The 25,175-nt window shown below is 40.1% G+C and overlaps 1 protein-coding gene across 1 annotated transcript in view; it reads left to right on the forward strand.

Annotated features, from left to right (window-relative positions):
* The window catches only part of EPSTI1 (epithelial stromal interaction 1), a 49,301-nt gene that overhangs the window by 17,282 nt on the left and 6,844 nt on the right, over positions 1 to 25,175 (forward strand). Inside the window, exons 6-10 of the mRNA XM_042806264.1 lie at positions 5,474 to 5,547; positions 15,820 to 15,913; positions 19,087 to 19,170; positions 23,011 to 23,084; positions 24,833 to 24,939. Of these exons, the coding sequence (XP_042662198.1) occupies positions 5,474 to 5,547; positions 15,820 to 15,913; positions 19,087 to 19,170; positions 23,011 to 23,084; positions 24,833 to 24,920 (414 nt within the window). The 3' untranslated portion in view covers positions 24,921 to 24,939. The remainder of the gene's footprint in view (positions 1 to 5,473; positions 5,548 to 15,819; positions 15,914 to 19,086; positions 19,171 to 23,010; positions 23,085 to 24,832; positions 24,940 to 25,175) is intronic.

The following is a 25,175-nucleotide window of genomic DNA, read 5'->3' on the forward strand; positions in this document are numbered from 1 at the left end:
GCCTTTCGGATGTATCCATCCTGAAGAGTTAGCAGAAAGGGGCAACTCTACGGTCAGGATTAATGCTGTGTATAGAGGTTTTATAGTTCACTTTGGCATGACATTCCTCTGTAAGGTTGGATTGTGGCAGATGGAACAAAGACCTTATAGAAATCCATAATTGCCTGTTGTACACGTGGAAAATCCAGGAAAATCTAGCCTGTCATGGTGGAATAGGCATCCAAATCATGAAGAGGTCAGTGTAGTCTATCTACATCGTCCTGATTGCACCCTGAAATTTAGATGCCACTCCAGTCCCTCTGGAGCTTGCACAACCAGGTGTACTGTTAATATGAAAGATCACTTTTCCTTCTAGTATTCACTATATATTGACATCAATGACAGCTCACTTTCAAATCTTCCATTTTATTTTGCATTTGTTTGTTTTTTCTACTTATTCTCACAAAGCATCTTCTTGTCCTGTGTGCTGCATATATCTTTGTAAAAATTCATTCATGTCTCCTTGGTGGAAACCAAGTAGCACTCACTTGAGAATGTAACGTGGAATTTAAATGAAAATAGAAAAGAGGGGGAGCATGAAACTGATGTGCACAGTAATAATGAGAGAAAGAGAGATTTCAGGTTTGCGAGTTCTGTCTCCACAACAGTAAAAATGATCTTCTGTGCAGAAGCTGAATGCTGAGAGTTAATTAAAAAAATCATCACTACTGGATGGCTTACAAGGGCATGCATAAACAAAAATAGCTTTAATTGCCTCTAGGTAAGGGTTAGTCTGTTTCCTGTCTTTCAGTGGTTATCATTACTCTTTGGGCCCATTCACAATACTCAAAGGAGCAATAAATATTACCATGTGAAAATGTCATTAACAGTTACCAGCTCATGTATAACTCCAGAAGCAGTGATGATAGCAATAGTAGAAAGAGGATTAATTATATTTCATTCACCTATTAAATATATGTTGTTTGCCCCTGGGCATTGGACAAGAAAAATGTTACAAGACTGCTATAATTGATAGTTAACACCTAGAAAAAATATTGATGTATCAGTTTTGTTTTCATGCTCTTGAATTTCCTTGCCTTCACTCCCACGGATTATAAAATCTTTATAGAAGTTGTAGTTAGTAAAACTGTAACTATCAGTTTCTTCTAAAGGAGAATGCAACATCATGGCAAACATCTTTGACAGACTGTTTAATTTGGATAAATAAACATATACCCACAAAGCAAACAAACGAAACAGAGGAGCATGAAAGGGAACTCTTCATTTGAATTGTTTAATCAGGTTGTCTTCCACAATAGTGATTGAGCTGATGAAGATTTCTGCTTAGAAGATGTTTATATATTAAAAATTCAACTCTGACTTTAAGAAAAGCATGCTGGAAAGCCACTAAAAGGTGTCAATTTGGCTATCTCACCCTGCCTGCAGATGAACGGCTCCCAAGATCTGAGGATGACAGGAAAGGGATCCTAAAGAACTGGTACGGCATGACCAACATCGGGCCCTCTTTACCACAGGAGAGGAACTTTTATTTTAAAGTGATAGATTTGTAGACAGTTGCACCTGCAGAGCATCAGCTGAGAGCATGTCTTTCTGCAAATTCACAGGCTGCCTTTTCTTGCTGGCCAGTCCTTTTGCTCAAGGTTATTATTCATTCAATAAAAATCAAATTGTCCGACAGCCTGAAAGGAGATAGTGGCTAGCCAGCTTTATCAGCAGGGGGCCCCGAAACTTTCACAGATGGAGAGTTACTTTGCCAACAAACATGAATGGTGAAGCCCTAGAGACTAGTACACAATGACTAGAATGTGTTCTGGTACTCGGTTCAGCTCTTCCTTGATTGTAAGGATGGTGTACTGTAAGCCAGTGCTGCTTATGAACAGAGGACCTGTTTATGTTATTGCTTTAATGCTGGTTTTGCAGAGAAAAGCAGTATCCACTCTCCTGTTATCTTTGTGACCAAGAGAAAACTGGGTATCTGCCAAAGCAGTAGCCAAACGTGGAAGGTCTGACTTACCATCTGTACAAGCCCACCTGCCTGTCTCTATCATTCTTTAGTTAACCACAAGGTTAGGTGCAGGAGTACCAAAGCTCTTGGCATCTACCTTGTCTCTCTCCAACTCCCAGAGAGAAGAAAAGTGGATCCTTCCCCCTCGTTCAGTGTTCCAACAGGACCAGTTTGTGTGAACTAGTGCTCAAGTCTCCACGTGTAGCAGTGAATGGGATTTGGGATCCGTGCGCTCCATGTCAGGCAGCTTGTCCTGGGACTGCTTTGATTTGTTCATGTCTTAACCTCAGGCTGCATGAGTTTGGATATTCTTCTGTGCTAGTGATCTCTCAAGTGCTCACTGAAATAATTTTGGAGAGATTTTGTAACGTTAGCAGGGGAGTCCCTATTTCTGTATTTGTCCCTAGTGCTGAGATGCGTGTCTGATCTGCAGAAAGCGTGGGAGTACATGGGAAGTAGCATTATTATTATTTGCTCATTAGTAGCAGGTGTCTGCAGTTGGGTATCTTTTGTGCAGCCCTTCACATCATAGATTTTGACCAGACCGAACCATAACTTTCTTTGTGTCTTTTGGGTGAAAGGACTGTCAAAGTTCCCAAGAAAACAAACAAGTTGCTAATATTTGCCTTCCTGGTTTTTAAGCTTTCTGCATTTGTGCTGGACACAAAATAACATAACTTCAGTGCACTGGATGCTTCTGTTTCCTGTCATTCAATCTCTGTTCCTGTTACACTGCCTTTAGCCGTTCCTTGGATATTCTAAATCTTGACTAAATATTAAAATATTCAAAAGTTTGGATGTGAAAAGACTCGGTGTATTTCTACTGCCTTCAACTTTCTTTTGCTCTTACATTGCATACTAAAACTCTTTCCATCGTTAGAAACTGTCCTATTTAGAATAAGCTGTAATTTCATTTTATTCTTTATCAAATCATGTGCTCTTTAATTTGACTGTGTTAATCAGCATGAATGGCCTTTTTCGGGAATTTGTTAAAACCAGGCACTTTACAGACCTTCTGCTAATGCTTTTCAACATGTTTACCTTCAATATCACAGCTGTTCCATTCTTGGCTTTATTTTTGAAGACTGTGCCAAATGTGGAGTGCTTTGGCAATGTCTACTGATAGTTTGTCATTAGTTAGAGAATATCACAGTCCCATTGCCTGTCAATTGTACATGTCCTAAGCAGGGGGCTCAGAGCAAACCTCAAGAGTAGAAAAAAATCACACCAGCCACAAGTAAGTAACTTCAATATGCTGGAGTTTTCTTCAGACACCATTCTGGTGGTAGAATAGCTGTAGGAGATTTCCTTCTTTTTTATCTAGTGGGAGATGGGGGTGATATTGATGGATTGTATTTATCAAACTTTGTATCACTGTGCTGCTCTAGCTAGGAGCTAGATCACAGCGACTCCAGTGAGCTTTGGATTTGAACTTTCAGGAGCCCTGTGATACGGTGGTGGATCCCAAGTCAAATGCTTTTTTTTCAGAGGTGAAGACATAAGCTTACAGTGTTGAACAGTGGTGGGGAAAAGCCTGGGAGCTATTACTGGTGTTTTGAGGGTATCAACATCACCTTTGACAACAATAAATGCCATCAGTTTTCCTTTCTTTCTCTTAACTTTCTTTCCCTGTAAATTGTTAAATTGAACAGATGGATGGGAGTGTTTCACCTAAAAAAACAATCTGTCTCTGGGTGGAGGAGCAAACAAGATGTCTTTTGAACATCATTGAAATTTACCTATACTGTGAGGTGATATTCTTACTTTAGTTCAATTATTTTTTTTAATTACATCACTATTTCATACATTCTACTACTGTCTCAGAATGTCAAATGATTGAGCAACAGGACATCTTACTCAGAGAACCATCTTCCTCCTTTTGTTTGTTTTCCCATTGCCATTTTCCAAATAAAAACTTCTTAAGTCATTTGCCTTCCAACAGGTTATATTGTTACACAGCATAGTGGCTCTTTTCCTATCTTCAGACATCTGACAGGATTTTTTTTCTTAATCCAATACATGCCAAGGAGGAATTTGCACATGTTTTGCAAATCTCTTCCAGACAGTCATTCTTTATCCAATTAAAAAATACCCACCCTGCAATCACTGGAGGCAAAGTAATTGAGTAACTGCCAGTAGAATTGTAATTTTTCTCAAATGTTATTGATTAAAGGACAGGAAGAAAGCTATGGGGGTGGGTGTTACATCCCTGTTCTAACACCACTTTCCTCCTTACACACCACCACCACACTCCTCATTCTACCTGGCCTTGCACAATACCTCCACCCAGGTGGAGCTCCCTGACTTGGGGCTCTGACCAAACAGGCCATTCCCACCTACAGCTCCCTTCTCATCTCTGCAAGATATTGTCTGAAATTTCCAGGGCACTTCGTTTAGAGCAATGTCTGGTTGCTGGGTTACCAAACAGTGAGTCTTTCTCATTTTGAGGGTGAGTGATGAGCAGAGTGACAGTCTGAGCTTGCAGTTTGCTCAACGTCATTGTGAACCTTGGGTGGGAGCTCTTGTTGGAGCATCCCCACACCAACCGCAGCGTGTGAGCTTGTGCTCAACATGTAGCAAGGCTGAAATCTGGTTTGGCACCTCTAATTTGTGCTTTTAATACTCTGAGCTGCCTTTTGACTGCTATTCCCACTGGACCTACCTACAGCCTACGTGTCAAAAAATCCATTTGTCTGGCCTCCTTTTGACTGGAATTTAGCTTGAGCTACATACTGCTGTTACAGCAAGTTCTCTAGTTTCTGTTCTATTTTAACATTTTATTCTACTTTAATTTGGAGGGTGAGGCATCTTAAACAACCCTTCCACTGGAAATTATGTGCAATTTTATATTAAGAGACTTAATCAGTTGTGTGGTATCCAGATTTCCAGAGGAGTTTTGTGTGTTAGGGATTTGGTTGACTCTTGCACTGGGCAAGGTATCTGAGACAGAATATCACTGGTTTAATACAAATGTCTCCCACTTTCATCCGTCCTAGCATGTATTCAACTGACCAGTACCTAACGTTCCTGAAGGCCACAGGTCTATGTGCAAAGCTACATGTACTTGTATCACTGTGCTTTCTGTGCTACAAGACTATCACCTGCTTTGGTGCGGTGGTTTGTGTCCTCTACCTTCTTACTAGGGCCAATGTTGCATCAGTTATACCGAGAGATGGCTCCGACAGTGCTGTGGCATGAGAACTGTGGAGGTTTATGAGGCCGTTTGTGAGGATAGGTGGGTCTGCCAGGAGCACAGTGAGGTTTTCTATTTCAGAGTGGTCTCTTGAGTAGGAGCTATTTGGTCATGTCTGAATACTTCTAAATTTGAGATTGGGTCACTTCTGTAACCAACTGATGCTATAATTGTTTTAAAAAACAGAATATTGAAATACTTGAACTGTAATAATCAGTGTTTGTTTCTGGCTTACTGGAAATCTCAGGTATGTTTTCCTGTTTTTAATGCTGTAGGCAGAGAGGCTTGAAGTTAAAAAAAGACAACAAGAAATGCAAAGAAGAGAGATGTTCCTTGAAGATCAATTTTAGTAAGTAAAATTTCAAACATATTACCTAAAATTCCTCATCTGCTTGTTCTTCTGTTTTGGGGTTTTTTAATTACTTGTTTGCTTTTGTCTGGTTTGGGGCTCAGGAAGGGTTTTGTCTTCTGTTGCTGTTTTTTCACTTTTTGAATTGAAACTTTTGACTTCAGGGCAAGAGGCAATGAGTACAAACTGAAACACAGGAGGTTCCTTCTGAACATCAGGAAACACTTTTTTACTGTGTGGGTGACTCAGCATGGGCACAGGTCGCCCAGGGAGGTTGTGCAGTCTCTATCCTTGGAGGTATTAAAACGTTCTGAGCAGCTGGCTTTAGGTGGCCCTGCCTGAGCAGGGGGTTGGATGAGATGACTTCCAGAGGTCCCTTCCAACACCCACCACTCTGTGATTCTGTGAAATACTCCAAGCCTCCTCCATACCTTATTCTGTGAGAAATTTGGTACAGTAGGTTTCTCTTAGCTACTCAGAACATGCTCTTTGAAATTAAAACTGTGAATTATGGTTTGACTTTGTGCTTTCTTTCTCTGACTGAATCAATGTGATTATTTAATCCAAGACTAATTATCAAAACAGGATCTAAATTACATCTCCACACATTTTTTTTTAATGACTAGTAAAGAAATCTTACCCATGTGGAAATAATGAGGACTTCCAATATTTAGCATAGTCCTATAGTTTAAGTGTAGAGATCTTCTGTGAAGACCTGCTTCCCAAGAATACCGCCTTAGTGTCAGATTTAGATATGGCTTAACTCCTGACATAATTAATTCCATTGGCTATGAAGTTCCTACCTTGCAAGTTCACTCTATTTCTTTAATTTTAACTGATCCAAACCAATTATATCACATAATTAACACACAATGCTGTTTACTCACCTTTACCTTTTTTATCTTTGGCTCCTTAAATTACTCACCTGTGTTTTTAGGATGATTGATTGCTCTTTCCTCCTCTTTGACCTTTAAAGGAGTCACTTTTCTCCCGTGCTAGTAGCTCCAGTACTTTTATCATTTGCCCAGACTCTGTTCTGTAATGTATAGACATTTTAGTGCTTTTTCACTGATCTCAGCCTTTCTTGTCTTTTTCCTTTTATTTCTTCCCATTTGGCTTTAGGTACCGCTCTTTCCTTAAATACATTGCCAACATTTCTCTCTAGAAACTGGTATTTTGCCTGCTATTTGTCCTCTGTTTGTCCCGGTGTGGATTTCCCACACGCACACACCTTGATTCCTCAGGATTTCTGAAGACCCTGCACAGCTTTAGATCTCTGCATGTTTCTGACAGACTAGACACCTTCATGCTCTTTGAGCCTGACTCAACAACAACCTCATCAGATCTTTTCAGTGCAGGGTCCTCAGTTATGGGGCTTGCATTTTCCCAAGGGGATTGTCAGGGTTCTTATCTTCCCATTTAATCTGATTTTTTGTTTTAAGGCTTGTTCAGTTATGAACAGAGATATATCTCTTCTTTTCCATTACCTTCCCAGTCTGTACGTTCTTTCACTTATGGTGAAATGAATTGTTCTGATCAGTGTTTTTTCCATTAAAAGTAAGCTTGGTTCTGCCAAAAGCAGGCCCAAACCCTCTGAAACACTTTCATGTGGGCAGTTGGTTGGTCTGCAGGTGGTGCAGGAGCTCAGGCTGTCTGCACACTGAGAAGGAGACTGGCTGACAGCTGTTCTGTCCACTGATTTAGGAAAACCTTGTGAGTACTCGGCTGGTGTCATCTTAGAAAACCAAACTGACCGATACAACTGAAGGTAGAGATGGACTGTTGAGCTCCACTAATTGAGATTGTGTTAAACTATCAGAAGATTATCTGTATGTATACCAAGAGGGCCCTACAGATACTGCACCTGGAGGAAGTGAGCTGAAAACCTAATTACAGTGAATGCAATTCTGGTTAAGCAAAAACCTCCCGTGCTGTACAGAGTGACATCAGTGCCTTCCTGGGCCTGAGGAAATCCTCTGATGGGCAGAGAAAGAGGAGTCTGTGCTATTAGATGTTGCTGAGGTTGCATTGCTAAGATACACTGGCATTATGGAGCACAACATCCAGGAGTAATGGAAAGATATTGTGCAACTCCATTCAAGTACTGCCGGTTTTTAGAGACATGTACACATAAAAATGATTCGTATTTAAAGACGTGCTTTTGCCTACTATGCAAAAATGAGCCACTCATTACTTCCATCATCTAAGACCCTAGGTCTAGAGGTGAAGAGAACAAATACGAGGTTGTGCCCCTTTCCTTGCTGCCTCTGCTAGAGTATTTTGATCTCTTTCCCTGCTTGCTGGGAGAGGGGGGAAGGAAGGTCATGCATTGCATATAAAGCAATGACCTCTGCAAAGTCGTGGCCTGTGGAGCCATTTCAAAAGATAAGCTGCCTTGTTAGTCTGTTCTCTGTAAGCCTCTGTAGCTGCAACATCACAATTTTCCTGAGGAGATCAATGCCTACCAGCAGTCTCATTAGCTGAGAAACCTTTTAAAATTGATCACCACCTCTAGCTGTATCAGCCTCCATGGGGTAGAGCCCAATCAGTACCTCTCCTCTATGAAGTGCCGCTTCTATTTGATAAGGAAAGGCACTTAACATTCTCATGTCATTAGCATACTCTGACAATAAAGTATGATGCTACCCATAAGTTCGTTATTCTGATTAAATTCCTGTCACTATTAAAAATAAGAACTTCTCACTGAAATCCCCTTTCAAAGAGCATAACGTGAAGTAAGTGAATGCCAAAAGGAAAAATTGTCTGCAACCTTGTCCACTGTCTGCAGAATACATTTATTTCCTATCTCTTGAAAGCCTTGTTAACTTCCCTGTGTACAACTGGCCCTAGAAAGTCAACTGTATCTGTTATCACAGTTGTTTAAGTATGTGCTTATGTCTTGGGAGAGTGAGGTCTAGACATGCATGCAGAGTGCTATGGAAAAGTCTGCAAGCCTCTCTCTTTTGGGATCAGCAGCTCCTCTGACCCAGGTGGACTCACGCTCTATTAGGTGATTAAAATGTACAAAACTCACAGGGTATATCCTAAAATAGCTGTGTATAAAAAGCCTGAAGAGCACACAGGAGCAGACTTTGGGCTGGGGGAGTTGCTGCATGGCAGTATTGATACGATTTTTACTAACAGCGGAGAAGCACTTGAGGGATTTATTGATGATAACGTTGCAGTGGTTCTTCCTCTGGAGATGCCAGATCTAGAAAATAAGGAGTACGTGTGCACTTTTCTACTGGAAACTAATTACACATGAAACGGAATTCTTCCTTCTGAGTAATGGTGTCTTGGATGCATTTTACATTGATGGCCTGTGGCAGAGATTGTGTTTCTGTCAGAGTGCATGAAAAGGTAATGAATGCTTGTGTAGTCCATACTTTGCAATTGGTAATCCTTGTGAGGAAAGGACTGAGTGTCCATCTTTCCAAATGGTAATGAAGAGGTTAAATAGCTGGCCCAGGACTTTTCAGGACATCCCTCTTTAGTTAAGACACAAAAATTGTCATTTAAACAGTAATGAGGGATGACTACCTCATGCTTTTTTCTGTGTCTTGTGCAGGCTGTATGAATCTGTAACTGAACTGTAGCGTGTCTCACCATATGGTTTAACCCCAATTCTCTGATAAGATGCTTTAATTTGGATTTGACTACCCAGAAACTGAAGTGTTGGATGTGGTCCACTGCTTTTCTAATAGCCATCTACCTATTTATGTAATTGGAAAAGCAGTCTAGAACATAAGGTTACTCTTCCATAGTATATGATGGCTATCGTATCACTTAATCCTTCCCTTTGTTACATACCCATGCTTCTGTTTTTGTGAAGGTTGTACTCCTGTAAAAATTCCTGGCACTGCTGCACTCGGGTACATGTGTGCACTCAATATATTCTGCTCAGAGTTTGGAGCTGGAAACAGAATTTGCCAGAGTGCCTCTAAGTGCATATTCCAAACACAATGCAGGAGGTTCACCAAACCAAGCTGATATACACTTGCCTGCCAAAGCAGTTCTCTCAAAAGTCATAAAATGCAAGAAAATAAAATCTGAATCAAAACAGAATTTTTATTTATTTATCTATTTTTACAGGATAAATACTAGTGTCCTTGCCAGTTTTCAGTCCCCTATGATGTGTGGTTCAAACAGCCGGCTGGTAACAAATTTTCCCCACAGAAGTACAAATGTAAACCTGACCAGACTTTTAATATAGGTTGCTAGAGAGAATGAAAGAGGGCTTGCACAAAAAGGGTTTGCAGCCTTGAGAATCTTTTGTTTGCTTCTTTTTACCACAATGGTCTTCGTTTTTTTCATTTGCTCCTGATTATTTTAAGCATTGTCAATTATTTAGCTAACAGGCAGAAAACTAGGCTTTTATAGACATCCAAAGGGACTCTCTTGAGTGTAATAATGAAGGCAGTTTATTGAACGCCTGTGAGGTTGCTTTCTAATTGTACGCATTAATCTGCCCATGCAAGCTGGCTGAAAATATAGAAGCAGATTGCACATGCAGATGGAGCACACAGAATGGAAGATCTATGGAACAGACTTATACAAAACTGCATTTTCCTTAAAACTGGATTTATGCTTATTACTTCAGATAATAAATGAAACTTGATGTCTAAAATAACTTCCAAGAATATTGGATGAGTTGGTGGGAGGAAAGAATAGCCTATCTGTATTATTTCATCCAGTCAAGAAAACAAAAAAAGCAAGTGGGTTGACTGGAAAGATTAGTTTTGGGTGTGGGTGGAAAGTGATGAAAATAATTTTGCTGAGAAAGTTGCCTTTTTTTTTAAAAAAAAAAAAAAAAAAAAACAACCCAATTTTTATACTGTCTTGAAGCCTTATACCTAAAATGAACCAGTGCCACATATTTAGTTCTTATCCTCAAGAACAGGAACACATGCTCAGGAATCTGCAGACAAAAAAGACTACCAGCCAAAGATAGCACAATTTTGATCACTATCATTAGATTTGTCCAAGTCCTCCTTAGTATGATTGTGCATTACTCGCAGTGAAATCTCTGAATACTGCATTGAGGTTGGTATGTGGCTACTGGAAGGATTTGTGCTGGAAAGCAAGTGAACTAAATATCCAGAGGATGGTCTTTCTTCCCAGTAAAGGGCATTGCAGAAGAGCCATCAACATCTTACAGGAATTCAATGGGTTAATTATTTCACATTGTAATGTTCCACTTTATAGCTTCCAGCAGAAGGTGAATCCCCCCACCCACACCCACACCAAAAAAATGGACATTAGTTCATGCTGACAACTTTGCATGTTTGTTTTTAATTCTTACCCAGAAGTGGACTCTGTCCTGCAGGTGTGGGTTATAGCTGAGGTACAGGAGAACCAGAATCCATGCTGCGCTGAGGGCATGTTTGTTGCTGACAGACTGAGATGGTTTTACTACTATCTAGACCTTGTAAACTTATTGCTGTGGTAAATCTCTGCAAAGAGGAGGGGATGCAAGAGGAGGCATGTATAACTGTATACCAGCAAAAGCCACTGGTGTCCCCACTCAGGCTACTTGCAACTTTCTCAATGGCTTCATTTTGAAATATGTACCTTTGATGAGATTATTTTCTGAAGTGGTATAATTGACCCCCCAGCTTCATTCCCACTTTAGCAAATGATTTTCATTTGTGAAAATCCCAACTACACCTCTCTTCGGAGTCTCTTTCTCAATCTCCCAGCATAGGCTCTATGGGAAACTTGCATAAATGGACAGCAATCTCATCAACCTTCGCACCAACTTCTGAAATTTCTTCTATTTTAAAATTTGATTTTGTTAGGGCACATGACAGAGGAGCAGCAATGGCCATAGTACCATCCAGCCTGGCTTGTGGGTCATAGCAAGTGCCAGACCAGGATGCACATGGCATTGCACAAGGCAGAGCCCTCTCTGAGGATAGAAAAAGGACGTTGGTAAGAACACACCCACCATGGACCTTACTGAAGTGAAGGGCAGCTTTTCTTGTGGGTAGGCTTTGGTAGCATTAAGCAACTGATCTTAGTTTCTGCAAAAGTTGAGGAAGTTGTTACGCTTAGCCAATTAAATATGTTGAAGTGAGGAGAAGTATAGATGTGCTTGCTGGTGCTGCAAAAAGATGCATCTTGAATTAAATTCAGTTTTGTTTTTTGGTTTTGTTTTTCAGTGGGGGAGTCCTGCTATTGTTTAAAAACCATCATGAAATGTCTGGGCAGATGTGTGAAACTAACATTATGTATGCATTATGCATAATTCTTAGTTTTTCAGCTGAATTGGAAGAAAATGGTGAAATATTACTTTAGCATTGCTTACTGGTAATGAATTTGGAAGCTGATATGTCCGTGTCATTCAGCTATAAATGCTACTTCTGTTGTCTTAGCGACTACTCATGTTGTCTCCTCTCTGAAATGGCTATAATGATTTACCTGGCTTGAGATTCTTCATTTTTATTTTTTATGACTGGTTTTGAATGGCTCTTGGCATACCTGTGGACGTTCATTAGTGCAGAATTTTAATGCTGGAGATCCTGCAGCTTGAGAAAACAAGGAGTTCAGGAGCTGTCTTGTTTCCAGTAGTAATAAGAGTGGCCATTATCTTTTTTAAATTGTCAAGAGAAATAAATAGATTTATGATATATGCAGAAGTATTGTGCTGCTTTTTTTTCAAAAGCACTGGCATAAAATCCAGTGTATTTTTCTGTACCCTGGCATTTCAATATCCATCAATTAAAGCAAAAGAATTAACTGCCACTGGTTTCATTGGGAAGAAGTAATGAAGATTACAAGAAGCCTTTTTAGCCGATGCATTTTTAATGTTAGTCTGTAAAACAGACTTAAAGCCAATAACTTTATGTGTAGGCAGAAAAATTATTTTCTTTACATCTTTGTTCTGAGAGGAATAGTCTCATATGAAAAGCTTAGCAAGCAGTACTGTGTGACTCTTGGGTGGAGGAATATCCTGGGGCCTGAGTCCACATCCTTATTCATGTCCCTCAGGATGAATCCTTTTCAGGACTGGCTCTTCTGTTTGCCTTGTAAATGTGACAGGAGTTAAGACCAAATGACACATGAAGTTAAAGAGCTTATTCTGCATGAGATTTTAGATCTCAGGTCCTGCAATTAGATCAGTTGAGGGTCTTCAGATCTTCCACGGTTGTATGCTGGAGTCAACTGTGGAGTGCTCTGATTCTTGGCTGTTAAGGCCGGTGACCCTGTTAGATGATGGGAACTCCTACCCAGGCCAGAAGAACCTAGGTTGACTCTGTTTTTCATATCCACCCCCTTGTCTCACCCCAGTGGGAATATGGGAAGTACATTCATTTAGTCCCAAACAATAAGAAATGTATGTGGATACCCTGATCTACAACTAGATTGTGAGTGCAGGCTGTCAATTCTAAATCCCTAAATTACACCGTTCTCAGCGGAGCACCTAGAAAATTCATGTTTCTGCATTTCACATGTACTTTTTGAGCTTCAAGTATATGCTTTGATGTAACAGTTTTTAAGAAAGGCCTCTGCCTTGTAGAATAGTTGTGAAATATAAAGCCGTGTATCTGAGGACCCACAGAAAGCATCTGCAACATGGACTGATTTCCACAGTCATGCATTGTCCCCTTCTAGGATGTTTCTCAGTGATCCTGGCAACAGAGTCAGTATTTTCCCATGACAGCTCTTAGAGTTTTTCAGCCCTTGAATCCAGTATTGTGCTTCACTCCTCCACAGCTGCATCTATAGTCAGAAATTAAACACTGTCAAACACTGTCACTTTGGAGACCAACAGGTCTGAGACTGCCTGCTTCCATTGCTAGCAAACTTCTTTACCTTCCAAAATGAGGCAGTTGCATGCAAAATGCCTGTTTGGGAATTACTTCTTGTTGATACTCGTTCCCAGACAGGAGCCAGAAGTTAATTTGGGAAAGTGCTATTTGGTCAAAACTATTTCAGGAACTGTTGCCGCAATATAGGTGGCTGAGTTCCCATGCTAAGAGTATTGCCGGGTGCTGTTAAACGCACCAGTATGGGAATATCCTATTTTAATTAGCAGAACAAAGGCTCTTTCCCAACAGTGTAATGGGAAACAGGGCTACCAAGAAAGACAAAACACCCTCATAGGGTCACTTCAGCTTAACCAGTGCTTCTGAACAGCTCTCTTCACTTCAGCCTGATGCTTAGGGGTAGGCAGAGCTCAGGTTAGCAGCCGGTTAGGAGGGTGCCATCCTCTTGGTTTGTCTAAATTTTGGATCTCCTTTTGCCTACTTATTTTTGAAGGGTATCAGGATGCTGCTGCATTTAAATTAATTTCTTCAGCTTATGCTTTTCTTTCCTTAACATTAATTAGTTTAGAGGAACACATTTTATTAGCATATTTGATTAGCTCTTGACATTTTAGCAAGTGAGTGAGATGTTGCTCCAACTGTCTGAAAGTGGAACACCTATGGACACTTTGATATGTTGATTTTCTTCTGGAGATAATGCTTTCCTCTCTGGAACATTAATTGAACTGTCATCTCTATCGGTGTGCTGATCCAGGAAATGCAGTGTCTTAACCCTCCACTCCATATTTATGCAAATAATGAGGACTTCCACAAATCCCATGTTATTCTTTTGCCATCCATAAGGAATTAGTACATACAGGTATATCCCCAAGTTGCCAGATATTTCTTTACAGAGCTTCTATCTTTTGAAATATATTCCAGACTTTCTGTAGGAGTTCTTAGTCTTTCTGGTGTAGAAATAAATTGTTCTTTTAACAATTTTAGCATAGGTAGAGAAACACAAAATCTGCAACTTAAAACTTCAAATTCCCCAAATTATTCTGTACAATCTCACCACTCAGCCACTCATCTTTCATGGAAAAAATGTGTGTGCTTAACACTTGGGTAAGACAACTATTAATTTATTTAACCTTGATATAGAGGTGCTTTGTAGATCAGGGAATCTTTATGTTTCACTTGGTTCTTTCTGTGTTGTGTGTTGGCTAAGGACCATGTTAACTGCCCAGGTAATGGAAGAAAGAGAGTGGACTGGGAATGCTGAGACTGTAAAAGTATGGCTTGCTACAGCTTGAGCAAGTACTCTGAAGTGGTAACATGGTTTTGTATTACATAGAGTAGCAGAGAAGAACTTGTGGATTCTTGTTATTTTTCTCCACTTCTCTATACAACCACTGACCAGCAGGACATTTTCAAAGAATGCATCTACCTACCTTTTCAGATGATGGAGTGAAAGATAAAAACACACTTGGTAATCTATTTCAGCTGTTAGTCATCATCACTCTTTGACAGCCAAGGATTTTTCTCCAAGGTTAAGTAGCTTGCTTTGGTAGTGGCATCTTCTCTGCCACAGAGATAACTGGATGCCCTGTTAGCAGACTAAATCTTTGTGTTGAATGCCTCTTGAAGAACTCCTTCTGCTCTCACTTCAGTACTTTCATGCTTTCCAAAACTGTATACAGAAATAAAATTTCCTCTTTCCTCTAACTCTATTCCTTTGAGTGAGGAAAGGCTTAAATAGATATGCCTGGGACTGCAGGTTAGGAAACTGATTCCTGACCACAGCACTGAAATTCCTGTTCTTAACATTTGTTTATGCTGCTGCTCATGACTTTCTTTGACTGTACTTGGTTGAAACTGTGAGCAAAGCGATGCTACTTTGAAAATCTGGTTTACAAGGGATGCTATTGGAAAAATAAAACAGCCCTTGCCAGAATATGGAATGACAGTATTGTGCAATTCTGCTTCAACAGAAGACAAGCTTTTTTTTTTTTTTTTTTTTTTTTTTTTCAATTCTATAAAATGCTTCAAAGTCTTTCCGCTTGATTAAGTAATCTGTTGTAAGGATGCATTGTTATAACCATGAAGGAAACTTCCTTAAAATAATATTTTAAATCACTTACCTGCAATTTATAGATCTGGTAGAAGGATTTGCAACAATTCAGTGAAGCAGTTACATCCTGATCAAGACCAATGGTATGCAAGTCTGTTTTAGGAGCTTTACAGTGAGGAAAAAAAAGCATAGCCATTGTAGACCCCAAATATGTAAATTACAATGATTGTTTGCTTAAAAATACCTGTCAGAAAATGCCTTATCCACAGTATAGGTTCTGTATCCTCTGTCCCATTTAATTCTGGCTGTCTCCATAACCTTTTGTTCCACCTGTGATATTTTTCAGCAGTCACATGATAAAATCTCTAGGCTAGATTCCAAGGGTGGAATAAAAAGCTGTATTTATTTTTATGGAAGCACTAACAATTCTATTTGAATTGGATTTCTTTGTAGCAAAACCAATGAATTATTGAACAGATTGGACTTGGGTTTGCCAAAGAGCGATTCCTGTCAGATTGCTAATGGTGGCCCAAAATCTACAGCATGGGTAAGCAAAACCATGGCATGTGTTATATTTTCTGTCAGCTTTCCAGGTGCTGTCAATACTGTAATATTAGACGATTCTAATTGAGCCTAGTTGCCTAGACATAACTCAGTGAGTACCAAGGAGTTTTTCTGGGTGAATGAGATTGCCTACATTGTCTCTTACACACTGGCAGATTATCCTACATAGTAGGGGACTGTGTTTATTACTCATAGATTTCTCTCCAATAAATGAGAGCCAGATTTATATTCTAAGGTCAGATCAGGATCTTAAATGTGCTTTGTACCCATCCATTTGTGGCAAGCTTTTATGAAATCCCAGCTAGTTCATGTCGGTGGATACTTTACTGCATTGAAAATCTAGTCCGAAGAGAAGTTTATTTCTCACTGCATCCTAAAAATGATTCCATAGTCTGCTTGGGGACTTTGTCCCAGTTTGAATGAACCTGGTAAGTATCAATGTAATTAGAAAATAGATAAAGTATTGCTTAAGTTTCATTATTCTAATTGCCTCAAAAAGGCTTTTTCACATATGATTAGTCTCTTCATGTCTAAACTAAGCTTTCCTACTGATGTAAAAACTCGTGAGGAATATTAACCCTGAGACAGAAGTATTTCTCCTTTAGGGAAGTTTGTAATTGGAGGAAAAAAGAGAGCAGGCATCCAAGTGAACAGAAATAGTTGTTACAAGCAATAGTCCTTAGTCAGCAGAAACTTGGAAGTATCCAATCTGGTCAGCCCTCTGTTGCATACAGCACTGAACGCCAACAGTTGAGTAAAGTGAGGGAATGATTTACCTCCATATTTACTCAGAAGCCTTGGAAATACACAAGACCCTCCCGTTACAGAAACTGCTGCAAACAATATATGCCAGCTCTGTGTTGCCTCTAGTATCTCTTCCTGGTTTTCATTGCATGAAAAAGGAAGGTGATATTGAAAATAGGTTCCTTTCTCCTTTCATTCCACAGGTCATTTTGTGCCTCTGAAAACCCTAAAGAAATCTTAGTTTATGGGGGCAGATTTATAGCTTGAAGGAGCCAACTTCTGCCCAGCATTGCTGGACAGAAGGTCAATTTCAGGAGAGTGGCTTTCAGACTGTCTTATGTTGTCCTGGGTGGACAAGCAAGATGAAGGACTATGGGAAGGGAGAAAAGATGTCTTGAAACCACTTCTACCTCCTTGAAGCATCTGACACTCCAAAGAGTGGGGAGATTATTCCTTGGTAGGAAAGACCCAGCTCTGCTTGTGTATGTTGTGAACACTGAACTGCAAAGACAAGTGAGCTCATGTCCCCAGGACTGACTTGGATTTCAGCATTTGGTGTGGTATCTTCATATCTGTACAGAAGTGGGAGGATGCCTGAAGGAAGACTGAATTCTTTCAGGTGTACAGGTCCTACTTTTAGCCTTTGCCTTCTACTACGCCTACCTACATGTGCCTTCCTCGTTCCAGTTTTTGAGGGGTTTCTTAGTAAATTATGCCAAATTGCATACCATAGTTCATCTTTGACTTCACTAGTATCCAAGCAGATAAAATACATTGTTTAACTGTACTGTTCTTTAATACTAGCTGATATTATGCATGTCTTTTGCATGACAGCATTTCTACAGCTTTGTGAATCAATTCACCACTTGCTTATAATGCAGCAGTGCATTTAGCAGAATGTCTTCCCAATCAACTTGGACGAGGTATGGTCTATAGGCATATGCACAGCCTCTGTGCTCTGTATGAGGAATCTGAAGCACATAACCAATGAGTTGTTATCTAAATAAACTTGATGTCCTTCGTCTGGAATAATTAAAAGATTCAGGAACAATGTACTTGAAATAGTAAAGTGTGATAAGCTTAGGAAATGCCTGACTTGCAATCTAAAAGGGGGGCATACATATATATAATTTTTATAAATTTAAAATTCATGTTCGAAAAAAAGTTTGGGACAATCTAATGCTGATCAAATTTTTTCCGTCACATCATTTCTTTGATAGTGATATTAATTTAGCACACCTTGCTCAAATATCAGTGTCAAATATTACTTGATGTGCATGAACAAATTTAACTTCTTTGGAGTGACTCTGTCAATGGTGACTTTTTTGGCCTGCTTATTTAATCAAGCTCATAATTAAATTTAATCTTGTCTTTCAAAGTGTTACCAATCCTATGTAGATTTTTATTGTCTTCCAACTTGATTAACATACATTCTACACAATTCTCCAAGCCATTACGGAGAGTAATGAATAATATTGGACCCAGAATGAGTCTCCCTGGACACATGTAACAACTCCTCCCAGCTCAAAATTGAGCTATTAATAATTGCTTTCTCTATTCAGTCTTTTTAGCAAATTGTGTGCCTGTTGTTTTAATGGTGTCATTCTGCATGCATATATCAAGTTTTGAGAACATTGTGTAGACCTGCAACAAATTCCTCACTAAAGTAAAACCTACACGCTTGTATTAAATTATACCAGCTCATTATTTAGTATGCTACACTAGGTCCCTGCTCAAAGACTTTACAGTGTAATTTCCTATGTATAAGATCCTAAGGATCCTCTAAGATCCTAATGGTAGGCTGGCTCTGTGCTAACAACTGCAACTTGTGGAAGACCAGGGCTAGTTATTGTAATGAAAATCTACTACGTGGTTGAATACATTATTCATGATGTGTAGTTCAGATTTCCAGTTCTCTTGACTGCCCCCCAAATAATATAGCAGATTTGATCTCTCAGCTTCTGTCGTCCTACCTTCACAAATGCCTTTCCACAAATAATCCTGGGTTCCCCTCCATTACCAGGCCCCTGTTCTGCTTTGTTATCTTGGTAATATATCCAGTACTTTTCTTTCTTCCCAGAATACTCCGTCTCACTGTCATATATCCTGATTGTGTTTTCTGACTGCTCAGGGCATCTTTATGCTTGACACTGGGACATGGAATATCATGTGCTGTGGCTGCCTACTTGTGATGTGCAGGTGGACATTCAGCCAAACTGAGTGACTGAGAGGCTTTAGAGCACTTCTTGTTTAAATTCTAGTCTTGAGACTAATCTGTTTTTTAAGTAACTGGAATCATTCAACCGTTTCTGTTTTGATAATTACCTGTATAACGATTTGAGAATAAGGTTTGGAGTTTTGGTCCCCCCTCCTTCTCACACCAATATGTTTATATTCTCTGCTGAACAATAGACAAGAAGCCATGCTTACAAGCAAGCTCTTCAAGAGAATGAAAACAGAAGATTAGAGGAAATGAAGCAAGAACAACGAAGGAAGGTAATTATACATTAACAGTTTGCATATTGTATCATTTTTGCATGCTGTGAAACCAATTAAATACATTGATTACTTGTAGCCTATACACAGAGCTTCTCTTTAGCAAAAGTGATTCAGTCACTGTTTTCAAATATTGTGGGAGAAATGAGCCGATCTGTAAAATTTGGACAGGGACTAGACCGTTATCTTCTGGGTTCAAGGCTATTTGCATCTGGATGACTAGCTCCTGTTTGCCTCTCCATTTGAACAATTGCACAGAACACTGTTTCACCATGGCACCCGTTTTCACAGGCTAAGGAAACCAATTTTCTCTCTTTCAGGCAGAAGTTATCTTACTGAGATACTCATGATGATCTCAGACTCTGAGCAATCCCTTTCTAGAGAATGGAGGCCCATGTGCCCTGCCTTCCCAAACGGGGATGTGGAGGCACTCAGTCTTGCTGTTAAATCTGTATGGTTCTCTGTTCCCTTGCTAACCACCTAAATGAAGAGTTTTGTATCATCTAAAAAGCAGGCATGCCGTAACTGCAAGTTTGAACTCCATCTTCTGCATACGTGGCATGCATTGCCTGAAATGCATCTGAACCACTGTAGTCCCTCTGGCATAGATCTGGGTACCATATCGATGTAAAGTTCAGCTACACAAGGCGATGGTACTGTGCTAAGTTATCTGTCTGGGCTCCGGGTCTGATTGGGCAAGTATGAGCAGTGCAACATTTGAAAATCATATTAGCAAATCATTCAAAAGCATATTAGCAAATACTGCGCCTCTTGCTGTGCCTCTGCTGTTACTAACATCCAAATTAATGTTAAAATAGTTCCCCAGTAGCAGAATCACAGTGCAACAAATTCCATGCAGTGAGTTTCTAGTAGAGCTGGACGAGTAACTCAGCCCCTCTCGTGGATATCTTTCTTTAAATGCTGGGGATAACCATCCTCATTTCATAGTATTCTAGCCGCCAGGATGCTGGAAATAAAAAGGTGAGGAAACAAGGAGGCTTTTAATTGCTTTCCCATCAGCTGTATGCTTATTTCCAGGAGCTATACAGAGGAAAATAATTTGAAAGCCAGTCCTGATAGGTGTAAAGCTGGTAGCTGTTTTATTCTTTACATTGATTCTTCCATAGAGAAAATAACTACAGATGTGAATTAGCATGCCCCTATTTTATGAGTTTGGTTTAAGAGACTCATGTAGAGCTTTAGACTCTACCGATTTTCACAGATTGCTGGGAAGGTGTCGGCTGCTTCTAAGACTGCTCTTGCTTGGTACACGGTTCCAAGTGCTCCTTGCCTTCACAGTTGCTGTTATCTATCGCGCAGAGTAATGCACTACTTACAAACCTACTGTAAATAATATGTATTTTAAAGGGCTCCAATAATTGTCCCTCAGATATATGTTGGCTCATTTCTACTTCAAACTAATATTTATTAAAGTAATTGTGAGTTCTGCCTTGTGTGTACCTCCTAGCACAGTGTAGCTATAAAACGTATAGGTATTGTCAGTTCCCTTTTTTTTTTTTTTTTTTTTTTTCAGAACAGGTTTTACTATGTATTGCTTGATTTAGAAATTTTCAGTATGCTTTGAACACCTCATCATATACACACGATATATTTCAGAACATTACTCCAAGAGAGGACTCAGCATATTGAAAACTCAGATACTGGGTTTTAATTTTCAGGTTGAATAGTTATTTAAAACAGTGAAAATTAAGGTTGGCTTTTTTATTTCTTAATCCTGTTTCTTCTTTTAGGGCTAGACAAATATTGATACACAACTCATTCGCAGTTATTGATTTTCTTCATACATTTATTGCATAGTTTTTATTTAATGTTCCACTTAAATTGATTTTTTTTTAAAAAAAACTTTTGTGGTTCCATTCAGTTATTGAAGCTTTTATCTAACCACATCATTTTATTTTAGTTCCTATTCCTACTGCTGCTCTGTTGCTATGGAAAATATGAAAGATGGATCTGTTCCTATCCCTTCCCCCTCACCCTGCAAACCAAATTTTCTTTGCAGAAAAATCTGCATCTTCAATTCTTGCGTGCACTGCAGGGAGGAAGAGCCAGACAAACAAGCACACATGCAGAGCAGAGTCACATAACCTGTGTTTCCTTCTCAGTCCTGGCTAAAATTGCATAAGCAAACTCTCCTCTGAAAAAAATGCCCTTTGATGCTGTTTATGTATCTGAATATTACATAACGTAGGGATGGTAGGCTGGTACAGTGCTGGGAGCTTGCACACACTTTCACCATACCAGCAGTTACTGTTTGTCCTTCCCTCGCCCTTGAGGGAGCCCCAGGGAGCTGGAGGTGACACACCATGCCACATACCCCTGTTCTCATCTTCTCCTCGCGCTCCACGGAGGCAGGAGGTGAAGGGTATGCCTCCTTAGTACCCTACGGGCACAACGGCTGTGTCTGCTCCTGCTAGATGACTTTGTCTGTCTTCGCCCTTGGACCCACAGAGAAAGTAAAACCTGTGGGCTGGGGCAAGGGGAATGTCCTGGGTTTGAGTGGCGGGGTTTTTGGTAGTGGAGACAGGGGCTACAGCAGTGGCCCCTGTGAGAAGCTTCTCCAAGTTCCGCTGGCTCCAAGTCAGATCCACCTCTGACCAGGGCTGAGCCAATTAGCGATGGTGCCTGTGCCTCTGCCAGAACATATTTAAGAAGGGGAACTTGAGAGGGGATTGAAGGACTTGTGAGGAGAAGTTAGGAGAAGGACACCTATGTGAACACCCAGGTCAGTGGTAGGAGGAGGAAGTGGGGAGGTGTGCTGGAGCAGAGACCCCTGTATCTAGTTGTAAGCCAGCAGGGCTGCCCCCCTGCCACCCAGAGAGGTCCGAAGTGGTGTAGAAGCCGACCTGCAGCTTGTGGAGGAGCCCACACCAAAGCAGGTGTCTGCACTTAAAGGAGGCCGGGACTCTCAGGGGAGAAGCAGCCCCCACTGTTGTAGTTCGGCACTGGGAGGGCTGCAACACGGGGGGGTGACCCACACTGGAGCAGCTCGGGAACAGCTGCAGCCCATGGGGAGGAATCACTGCGGAGAAGGTTCATGGAGGCCTGTCTGCAGTGAGAGGGGAGTCACATGGATCAGGGGAGGAATCTGCGGTGTTCACCCCATGTCCCGAGAAGGAAGGAGCAGGAGCTGACTGTAACCCCCATCCCCTGCCCCCCGCGCTGCTGGGGGAGGAGGTAGAGAGATCAGGAGCAGAGCTGAGCCCGGGATGAAGGGAGGGGTGGGGGAGGTGTTTTTGGATGTGGTGGTGCTTCTCACTGTCCCACCTCTTCTGTTAAGTGTTGATTTTGTTAGTATTTGAATTAAAGTGATGTTCTTTTTCTTCCCCTGAGTCTGTCTTTTACCTGTGACAGTAATGGGTGAGCCACCCCTCCCTGTCCTAATCTCAATTCCTGAGCCGTTTTGCTTCATTTTCCGATTTTCTAGCACTTGGAGGGAAGGGGTGAGTGAATGGCTGCATGGTGCTCTGTTGCCTTCTGGGCTCAAACCAGGATAGAGAAGCAGACAGGCCTCTAACATACCCCTTTAAATGCAGGACTGTGAATGTGTGAATCCTGTAACCTCCCATTTTTAAAGCACAAATGAAACTCACTCAGTGCAATGCTGAACAGAAAACTGAGCTCAGTTTTTAACATAATGCTGCCACATAAATAAAATGCTGTTGAGAGAATTTCTGGGAACGGCACGTGGCTCTAGCTGAAGTTAACACCATGTGGAATTAATTGGGTTTGCAACATAGGTACATCAGTTAAAAATAAGTTTATTGTTTTGTACTTGTTTTGTTTTTTTTTTTTTTCTTTTTTCACTTTTATCTTTCACAGGCTGAATTAATGGAATTTAAACAAAAGCAGGAAGAGGAAGCCAGGACAAGAGCACATCAAAATGAACAGAGAAGGTATGATACAAAAATGCAGAATAAACTTTAATTCCTGTGTCAAAAGAGTGTCAAAATTGCAGGTGTTCATGCTTTAGAAGACAATTGCAATGAAGGTCCCTGACCTTGTCTCTGGTTTAACTTTGCCTTCAAACGAACCACTAATATTCATCATTACAACTGTTCACTGTAATGCAGTGTGATCCAGAGTACCTTTTTCACTTTATTTATCCTATCATCATAGGATACAGCATAGGGTAGAAACTGTTAGTAGTTTCATGAGCAACTACTTTTACAGTAGTTTCAGCTGGGAAATATCTATCTATCTATCTATCTATCTATCTATCTATCTATCTATCTATCTATCTATCTATCTATCTATCTTATCTATCTTTCTATCTAATCTATCTGTCTATCTATCTATCTTATCTATCTACCTATCTAATCTATCTGTTTATCTATCTATCTATCTATCTATCTATCTATCTATCTATCTATCTATCTATCTATCTATCTATCTATCTATCTATCTATCTATCTATCTATTTTTTAATTTTTCTTTATTTTAGAATGGGCTACTCTCTCCAAGCCATATTTTGTGGTGGACTGTGACTGAGGTTAACAGGCAGAGCTAAACATGGGATTTGATATAGATGCAGACAGAAGCTGCAGTGCAGCAAGGCCGTCTGCAGCTGCACTGCCTCGCGCCCCAGGCTGTGCCCCACTGCTGTGCCCTCTCTGTGCTCAGCGGCTATAATCTTGCACTTCTGTCACTTAACTGACTTTCCATTATCTTGAAGCACAGCTTTATTCTCAGCTTTGTTTTCTGCTGCTAAAATGAAAGAACACTCAGGCTCAAAAATAAAAACACCAGTTGTTTCTTTTTTATATATCATTAGGGAAATATTAAAAAAATTACTTCCGTAGGCAACCACTCTCCATACTGTTTTCATTTCTTTTCTTTTCTCTAGCAAAGATATTGAGATAATTACCCATAGAAATTAATGAAGGATTTTCGATTCAGTCCATCTCATGTCCCTAGATAGAAATAATCCAGTATCTTGCATTTTACATCATTCTTACCATAGCATTGTAAAACATTAAAACAACAATCATGTCTAAGCATGTGTGTCAGTCCTAAGCATTAATAGGGGGAAAAAGAAGCCATTTTCAGAAGGTTTGAAAATGTTTAAAACAGATTGAGTAGAAGCGTATTTGTATTTGTGCATGCTTTCCAGACTGGTAGAACAGTACAAGAAAATGCTAGAATTGATTTCAGAGCTGGATGGTAGGGAAAGTTGTCAGCTACACAGATTGTCTCTTAGTACCAAGCTTAAGTGGTCTTTTTCATTGGCATTATAAAATCAGTACTTCTAGAAACTCTCCTTGTGTACTGAAGGCTGAAAGGTGACCTCAGGTGAGTTGTCAAAATAGCTAACCTCCCTGATAAGGTGGGTGGTGGTATGTAGGTACTCTTTCTAGAGAGAATTTTGATGCATTTCTCACAACAGCTGAGGTATGCCTTTTAATCACAATGGTCTGATCACAGGAGAAGGATGCACCTAATGAGTTGAAGATGAAATCCACCCTATCTCATGCCCATCTGTAGTTTACGCAGCACAGGCTTGAAAAACATAGGAAGATGGGTATTGAACTGAGAATAGGGAAAGCCACTCACCACCACATGTTAAATTTCAAAAGCTTGTGAACTCCACAGCTACCTTCAATCATTTTTTTTTTTTTTTTTTTTTTTTTTTTTGTATTTTAAGGGTAAATAATGCTTTCCTGGACCGACTCCAGAATAAAACACAGCATAATAACATCTACCGACCTGGATATTCTGGGAGTCTGGAATAACCTCAGTAACAATGCCCAGGTAAGTTTTTGGGTACAGAACGTGAAAGCAATGAGATGGTTTAAAAATTGAATTTTTCCCCAGATACTATTATGTGTCTGTGTGCATTTAGCCTGCCTGACAGAACTTACAGTCCTGGCTGGCTTTCTACAGTAGCTTTTAAGAAGAAATCCTGTCTTAAATATAAGCTCTTCAAATGGGAGGAGGGAGGAACAGCTGCTCTTGCAGCAGAATTCAGTGGCTCTGCATGCAAGGTA

The sequence above is a fragment of the Tyto alba genome, unplaced genomic scaffold, assembly GCF_018691265.1.
Source record: "Tyto alba isolate M040663 unplaced genomic scaffold, T.alba_DEE_v4.0 Super-Scaffold_45, whole genome shotgun sequence".
Taxonomy (NCBI): Eukaryota; Metazoa; Chordata; class Aves; order Strigiformes; family Tytonidae; genus Tyto; species Tyto alba.